Source organism: Cyprinodon variegatus, unplaced genomic scaffold (genome assembly GCF_000732505.1).
Source record: "Cyprinodon variegatus isolate N-32 unplaced genomic scaffold, C_variegatus-1.0 Scaffold854, whole genome shotgun sequence".
Taxonomy (NCBI): Eukaryota; Metazoa; Chordata; class Actinopteri; order Cyprinodontiformes; family Cyprinodontidae; genus Cyprinodon; species Cyprinodon variegatus.
Genome location: NW_015151307.1, coordinates 114,267 through 122,933, shown reverse-complemented (window position 1 = coordinate 122,933; position 8,667 = coordinate 114,267). Strand labels below are relative to the sequence as shown.

The window sequence follows — 8,667 nt, the reverse complement described above, 5'->3', positions numbered from 1 at the left end:
ATGAGTTTTAAAATATCGGCATATCGGCCAAAATCCCAATATCATGCATTTCTAAATTAGACGTATAAATCTGTATGTCGTCTGCATAACAAAGAGCTGAAATCTTATGGGAGTCGGTCCAAAAAGCAGGAGTGTTTTAAAAAGAACAAAAATGATCCCAAATAGCGTCCTTGAGGGACACCGTAGGCTTTAACAGGCTTTAATGGAACCGATTCTGTCTTCCAGTTAGAAGACTGCACCCTGCAGGTGTCTCCAAGCGGGAGCTACCTGGACCTGGACTCTTCTCTGGCTGAGCAGCGGGACGACTTGGAGAATTTCTACGAAGACGTGGCGTAAGAAAAGCTTCCTCCTTCTCTGCTGTCTGCTCCTATGTTTCTGTTGGGACGTTAAACCAGCGTGGAGATGACGTAGAACCCGTGTTTAATCTCCGTTCTTCCTCTAATCTCAGCATCGGCCTGTTTGAATAAAACGGATCTGGGCTCAGAACTGGGCCTGCTGGTTTGGATGCTTTTGCTGACTGAAGGTTTCTTGCTTTTTCCACAGGAAGGGAAAGAAGCCCATCCTGATCCTGAGGACTCAGCTCTCTGTTCGTGTTCACTTCATCCTGGGTAAATATTTCCAAACATCGTTTTCTCCAGAGCGAGGAGCAATGACTCAGAGGAAAGATGCCATCAGGAGATGTTCCTCCTCCTCCTGTCCAGCTGCCAGCTCCGTCAGCAGGATGGCATCTCTGTGGGAATGTTGCTGTTAGTTTTATTCTAGTTCATCGTCTCCTCTGGTCCATGGAGACGAGAATCTGCTTTTATGCTGTTAGTATGAGGAGAGCAGATGTGACCTGATGTTTAGGTGCAGGTCTGGACCCTCCTGATCTCTGCTCAGAGGGTTAAGGTTGGAGGTCTGATCACAGAAGAGCAGGATGGAGACATGTTTCACATCTGGAGATGTTCCAGAGCAGCTTAGCTTAGCTTCCTCCTGCAGGTCCAAACCCTCCAGGCTGGTGGAGGATCTGGACCTTCAGAACAGTTTGTTTAGCAGAGCTGTGCAGAAACAGCTCCTGGATCATCTGGAGGGAGTTCTGAGGAAAGCAGAACTGCAGCTCTGGTCAGCAGCTATTGCAGCGAGGTCCGCCTTATCTGGTTCTGCTCAGAATGACCCGTTTCTGTGTTTTTCCCCGGGGAGGGCTCTTTATTTTTAGCTCGTTGTTATCGGAGCCCAGAGGGCTGCGGTTCTCTTCCTGTTCCAGCCTCCAGTTTTCTGCTGAACTTTGGGCCAGAGGCGCAGGAATGCTGCAGCTCCCGGTTCTGCTTTTATTGCAGCTGTTTAATCATTGTTGTGGCTTTAGGTTTTATCTCGGATGTGAACTTCTTGACCCAATCCAGTTGGAAGTTCTGGTGTTTCTCTGTGGCAGGGCCTAACGGGCCGGTTCTGTGAGGGTGTAATTAAGGTGTCGGCTCTCCGCCTGAAGCCAGAGGTGTTTTTCTGTCAGAATCCGTCCTCCTTTCATCCCTGAACTTCTCCTCCCCGCCGGCCGGCATGGCCACGCCCTTCCTGCAGGAGGGGCTTTCCCAGCATGCCTCGTCAGCCTCGCAGGCAGGCGTCTGAGATCAGCAGCTCGCTGACTCACGAGGAGGTGACGTCACCTCTCCTGGTTCTGCTTCTTCCACTGAGAAGAAACCAGAAACCGTGGCTGTTTGTTTTTTTTTCAGGCAGATATGGAAACAATCAGAGGCTAAATTTAGATCCAGTTTGACCCAGCAGAACCCGGAGCTCTGCTCTGAAACACGCCTGCATGCAGGGGAGCTGCAGCTCCGTACGCCGTGGTATGGGGTAACCATGACGACGAGTAAACAAATCTAAGGCAGCCTCAGTCGGGACAGAGGATGTGACCTTTGAACCTGACCCGAACGTTCATATCAGTTCCGATCAGACCCAGTCTGAGGAGAACCTGGAACCCAGCAGAACCCACAGCCTGGCTCTGATTGGACAGAATTCGATTGTTCGGGTTTAGACCGGGCTCTGACTCTAATCTGCTGTCAGCTTGGCGTGAGGTGGACACATCAGAAGGCGCCCCGATGAGCGTCCTTCCTCCTTTTGTTGTCGCTGCTTTGATGCAGAGTCTGGATCGTGTCCCGTCTCTGACTCCTTTGGTCGTTATGAGCTAAAAACACGCGCAGAGCAGCAGGGATCCGGTTAAACGTCACGAGTTCTTACAGAATCAAAACTCATATCTGCAGCCCAGAACGGTAGATAACCGGTTCAAGACGTGATCGAGAGACACGATCAAAAGATTATCAGAAGAGGCATCAGCTCCTTTCAGGAAAGAACTAAGAGGTTTAAATAGAGAACTCTAAGGCATGAAAACTGCATCATCAGCATATCGTCCTCTCCTCTGCGTTCCGCTGCTTTAGATGCATGAAGCTGTTGGTTCGCCGCCAGTAGAGGTCACCTGCTGCAGCAGGGAACCATCTAGAACCTGCGGCTCCAGAGCCACATATTGCTCTTTGGACCGTCTCCAGCGGCTCTTAATAGTGGCTAAAATCTATATAAAAAGCTAAATAATTTACTACAATATATACCGCTATCAACAGCTTAAGCGTTTTTTATAAGATGGAAAAGAATGAGATTAAATTATTTTAATTTAATTAAAAGAACCACAAATATGTTTTAAGAGACATTTTTCTGTGAATTAGCTTGAAAATTATACGTTAACATTTAAAAATGTATGAATTGATTGTTTGAGAAGGCAACAACTAATTTCCTTTACAAGATAAAAAAAAAGAGCTTTTCTAGAAAAAGTCGTGGTATATTTTGCGGCTCTAAACATCTTTTATTTGGTTGTACTCTGCGCAAAACGGCTCTTTGGATATGAAAGGTTGCAGACCCCCAGAGATGGGAAGTAATGAAGTACAAATACTTCGTTTCTGTACTCAAGTAGATTTTTCTGATATTTTTACTTTACTTTACTACTTATTTTTATGGCGACTTTTTACTTCTACTCCTTACATTTTTACACAAATATCTGTACTTTCTACTCCTTACATTTTAAAAATTGTCTCGTTACTTTAGTTTTGAATCATTTCAATGGAGTTACCGTTATTATTTTTCACGTCATCAATACCAAATTCAATCTAATTGGATGGGAATCTACGTTGCATTTGACGCACCACTACAAGATGAATCGACAGATTCGGCGGTATTCATTGGCGGCAAATCATTGCAGCTTGGTGGCGGTGGCGTTAGCATAGTAGCATGGACGACGAGATGATTGAAAATGAACACAACGGAGATCTAGTCCTATTGGCAGACATCCATTTAAAATGTAGGCAACGGCATGAAAAAAGTGGTTTCTACTTTTACTTTTATACTTTAAGTAAATTTACAAGCCTGTACTTTGTTACTTTTACTTGAGTAAAGAAGTTTAATCAGTACTTCCACTTTTACCAGAGTATTTTTTAACACAAGTATCTGTACTTTTACTCAAGTACGGAAAGTGAGTACTTTTGCCATCTCTGCAGACCCCTGATCTAGAAGCTGAAGGACGGACATTAGACAGAGGGAGACCACCGGCGGGCCAAGAACGGACCCCTGAGGTGCCCCGCATGTCGGCTTTGCTGATTGCTGCTGGAGATCAGCTGCAGAGAGAGATGTTTCAGATGGAGGTTAATGAGCGATCCGCTGTGGAAGCTCTGATCTCTCTGGCCTTCAGCAGAGTCGTTGATCTGCAGCTCTGATGGTGTTTGCTGCAGACCGGATGAAGGCTCCGGGCTCCTCTGAATGAATCCTTCTTCTCTCCTCTATTGTTACAGTTTCTGGTCTAAATAACGTCCTCGGTTCCATTCTTCTTCACTCTGCAGCCCGGCTGCTAACTCACTAACAGGAAATACCACTCTGTGTTTATCGGCCTCACTTCCTGTGTGTTCAGGACAAACATCCTTCTCTGCTTCCATATTCCATCCATCTTTAGGATGATGACTCTTTAGAGCGCCGTTTGTCTTGCAGGACGGATCTCGATTGGTTCCTCAGGCCCGTTCCGGATGATGCTCTTGATAAAAGCTGTTAATGAGCCTCTTTGTTTTCCCAGAAGCTCGCAGATCTCGACATGCTTCTGCTGTTTCGTAACTGCAGCCTTTAGACGGACTGATTCCAATCTGCTGAGGGAGTGGAGCCACGTCTCTGTCCCGTTCTCCTGCATTCCTGCAGCTGCAGTATGACCCTGCACATTTTCTGCTGCAGCCAGCTGCACACTGCAGGTTTGCATTTCCGGGTCTGTTTCATGCAAACTGCAGCCAGGAACCGGGGGGTCATTGGTTCCTACCTGCCTGAAGACCAGGAAGGTTCTCACCTGCAGACTGCTTAATCTGAAAAACCCCAGATATCAGTTTTCTCTACATGAATCTGCTTACTGCAGCCTAAACCCTAAAGTTGATTTTAGTGTTTTGTTTCGTGAACATGTGGAGAGCGATTTAATCCTTTAATCTGCTGCTTTCTCTCTGGCCTCCATGCTGGTCTGACTGGTTTGTTCGGCTGCAGTAACTGGAGTCCTCTGACCTTCAGACAGGGACAGAGCAGTCAGCTGCCATCATTAAACACTTATAGCGCTTTATAATCCTCCTCCAGGCTTCAGCTGTTGCGGCGGAAACTGGTGCTGGCTGGCGGCCATCTTGGCTCAGAGCTGCATGTGAACGTCTCTGAGGGGATGATGTCAGAAGCTGCAGTGTGTTTGCTCTGCTGCTGCAGGTCATTCTGCAGCCCTGCTGGGTTCAGGATGCTGCGTGTCCATGCCTGTCGGGTGGCTGAGGTTCCCAAAAAGTTTCGTAAGGAGCTCATTCTTCAGCGTGTCGACGCCTGCTCTGCAGCTCATATGAAGCCTGGATGGCTGCTGCCAGTCGGTGGCTGGGATGTTAGGAGGAGATCCAAATAAACCAGAGCCTCCAGTCAACCAGCACCAGTGAACTGGGCTCCAGTTAAACCTGGTTCTGCTGTGAGCTCATCCAGACGACATCGGGTCGGAATTCTTCCTAAAACATTCAGGATCCGTTTATAGAACAGCTTTTCTCATCCAGGTTTAACCTGTTAAGACCTGCTGCGGTTCTGGTTCTGGTCGGTTTCTGCAGAACTTTAACGGTTTGCAGTTTATTCACATGAAGTTGGAGAGAAGTTCTGCTAAAAGCAGCTGATGTTCCGTCTGTAAGCTGATGACTCTGATGCTCCTCGTTACCAAAAGAGAGATTAAACCTGAACTCGGTGTTAATAAAGTTACACTAGTGACTCATTTAAACTCACCTGACTTTGACCTCACTTCCTGTTTCTCTTCTTCTTGTGTTTCAGAGAGGTTGTACAACTCCAAAGGCCCAGAACTCAGGAAGTGTCTGTTCTCCCTGAAGCAGCTCTTCCAGGTAACTTTCACCTGGTTGGTTCCTCCTCCTGGAGGAGTTTTATTAGCTGTAAACACAGAGGATCTATTTTTATAGGAGGTTTCTGGATTAAGAACTCCTTCATAAAGGAAGCTGATCTTTTTTTTAGGTCCAGGTGAAGCAGGTTGTAGCTCTGAAGGAAGTTTAAAGAAGGAAAAATGAAACTAAAGATTTCCTTTTTAACGTTTCGATCATGAATCCGAGGTTCCTTCCTCTGCTCACCAGAGGTTAACTTCTCTAAACTGGAATAAAGCAAAGTTTTTATAGGAATGTTGTGAGAAAAGTACGGAAGAGGATTAGGGCCACTGAAAAAAAAAAAAAATGATAACTGATTTTTTTTATTTTATTTCAGTATAGTATGGGAAAAAAGTCAGAATTCTGACTTTAATCTCAGAATTTTGACTTTAATCTCAGAATTTTGACTTTTTTCACAGAATTCTGACTTTAATCTCAGAATTCTGACTTTAATCTCAGAATTTTGACTTTAATCTCAGAATTTTGACTTTAATCTCAGAATTTTGACTTTAATCTCAGAATTCTGACTTTTTTCACAGAATTCTGACTTTTTTTCTCAGAATTCTGACTTTTTTTATTGTCAGAATTCAGTCAGAATTCTGACTTTTTCCCATGTTAAACTGAAATAAAATTAAAAAATCAGTTAGCTTTTTTTTTTTCAGTGGCCCTAATCCTGTTCCGTAGAAAAGGGATGAAAAGCTGCTAATGGATGGTTTCTGTCTGCAGGATGATAAAGATCTGGTCCCAGAGTTTGTTGCCTCTGAAGGTTTGACGTGTTTCATTAAAGTTGGAGCTGAAGCCGACCACAACTATCAGAACTACATCCTGAGAGGTGAGGCTGCTGCAGTCTGGGGCTCCATGTTGGATCCTGTGGTTCTACAGCCAGGATCTCTGCTGGGTTTATCTATAGTCTGGGTTTAAACCTCAGACTAGAGATTCTGGAACCAAAGACCAGGAAGCGTCTCTGCTGTGATCAGCTCTCTAGAAGGTTCAGTCCTGCAGAAGAACTGAAACGAATAAGAGGAGTTTGGATGATTATTAATTGTTGTGGATTGATTGGATCAGGATGATGATTCGGTTTCCAGACGTTTTGTAACGTCGGCTCTTCGCCGGGTTCAGATGTTTGTCCTTATGACGCTGTGAGAAGAAATAATCCTGACCAATCAGGAGGAGAGGTACTCGGGTTAGTCTAGTCCTCTGCTCCTCCTGCAGACCTTCAGCCAGGCTCCCTGTGTATAGCCACATGCTGCCAGTGGTGGGGAAGCTCTGCCCTGGTGGCTCCCTGATTGTCCAGAAAGCTGCCGGGTTTTCCTGAAGCTGCTTCTCTCCATTTTTGAAGGATAGAAAACTCTGCAGAGATCTGAAACCAGCAGCAGCTGCAGGGTTTCATAGATTCTCTGCAGAAACCCATCAGAACCAGCAGCTGAACTGGAAAGGAAGCAAGCAGTGTTCGTGTTTCAGGGACGCCAGCAGAGGACATCAACCTTTTCAGAGATCATGGTTGCGTTGAGCAGCAGTAGCTCCTCTCCTGAGGATGGAAACAGTTGGTTGTTCACGCTTCCAGAGAAGCCGCAGAGAGCAGAGTCAGCTCCTCAGATTATAGGTTTGTTCCTGGCAGGCGGACTCCTGACGAAGCTCCTCCGTCCCTCTGTGTCCTCAGCTCTCAGTCAGATCATGCTGTTCGTTGACGGGATGAACGGAGTGATAAACCACAACGAGACGGTGCAGTGGCTCTACACGCTGACGGCCAGTCTGGTGAGCCCAAAAACCGCTAATAGGAAAGACCCAAAGCTGTGAGTCACTGCAGCTGTGATTAGCAGAGCTGTGGCGCCATCTGATGGTCAGTCTGGGTGTTTTCCAGTCTCGCCTGCTGGTGAAAACGGCTCTGAAGCTTCTCATCGTGTTTGTGGAGTATTCAGAGTCCAACAGTCCTCTGCTGATCAACGCCGTCAACACGGTGGACTCCATGAGGGGTACGCACGCACACACACACACACACACACACACACACACACACACACACACACACGGTCTCTTCTTGCCATACATAGTGAGGACTAGAGGTGGGAGCAAGTCATTGTCAGTGAGTTTGAATTTCAATCCTTTCAAATCTTTTATTTAAACAAATCTGAATATTCTGTTTTATATTTAATTAAAATACTGCAGATGAACATTTTTTAAATATGGTAGGTTTAGCTTAAGTTGACCGATGACTCCTAACGACGCAATTAAAACCTCAAACCTGGAAGTTTTTCTGTCTTTCTTATTCACTTCCTGTCTTTGGATTTTTTTTAGTTGAGTATTTTAAAGTTCATCTACCTGAGAGGTTAGGGGGCATATTTATTTTTAAAAATCTGGTTAATTTGATTGGCTGTTCTGCAGCTCATAGAAAAACAGTGTGAAAAGAAACTGAGACAGTCTGTTAATTAGTATGAAATTAATCAACATATTTATACCAAAGTGGTGTTTAAATTAATTTATAGTTCAAAATAATGCATTAAATGGGTTGAGCAATTGTTCTTTATCGTTAATTACACAAAGACACCTACAATACAAACTGTACCCTGTTAAATATAAGAACAGATTATTAAAAGGGCAAGAATTCTGTTTTCCTCTTTGACTGTGAATAATAATTACTGTATTTTTGTTTGTTGTTAATTTACTAATGTTAAAATGTCAAAGTGGGATGTTGTACATGATGATATCACTGCTGCCACCTTCTGCTTTAGAGGGGAACTGCTTGTTCCAGAGGTGGGTGGGCGAACTCTGCTCAACTAAACGTTAGCATTAAAGGAAGCAGCCAGATGTCCTCACTCTGATGCCAAAACAGGAGCACAAAAACACACCTTGTTCAGCGAGGCAGCTGAGCTGCAGAGCTTCTGATGTTGATGGAGATGATTCATCCTGCTGAGAAGCAGTGCTTTGCTGGTCAGATGTGTTGCTATGGTTACCAGGCGTGTCTGTTACAGGTGTGACGCCATGGACGAATATCATGGATATCCTGGATGAGAAGAACGGCGCCGACACGGAGCTTCTCATTTTCACCATGACGCTCATCAACAAGGTACTGACCCCGTAGATGGATCCGCCCCCCGGTCCTTTAGATGGACCCGCCCCCCGGTCCTTTAGATGGACCCGACCTTTAGATGGACCCGCCCCCGGTCCTTTGGATGGACCCGACCTTTAGATGGACCCGCCCCCGGTCCTTTGGATGGACCCGACCTTTAGATGGACCTGC

General features: G+C 45.5%; 1 protein-coding gene across 1 annotated transcript in view; it reads left to right on the top strand.

The window, feature by feature from the left end:
* The window catches only part of fhod1 (formin homology 2 domain containing 1), a 59,479-nt gene that overhangs the window by 14,795 nt on the left and 36,017 nt on the right, over positions 1–8,667 (top strand). The window contains exons 2-8 of the mRNA XM_015397342.1: positions 226–332; positions 544–608; positions 5,329–5,396; positions 6,156–6,261; positions 7,090–7,184; positions 7,291–7,402; positions 8,399–8,493. Coding sequence (XP_015252828.1) covers positions 226–332; positions 544–608; positions 5,329–5,396; positions 6,156–6,261; positions 7,090–7,184; positions 7,291–7,402; positions 8,399–8,493 — 648 coding nt within the window. The remainder of the gene's footprint in view (positions 1–225; positions 333–543; positions 609–5,328; positions 5,397–6,155; positions 6,262–7,089; positions 7,185–7,290; positions 7,403–8,398; positions 8,494–8,667) is intronic.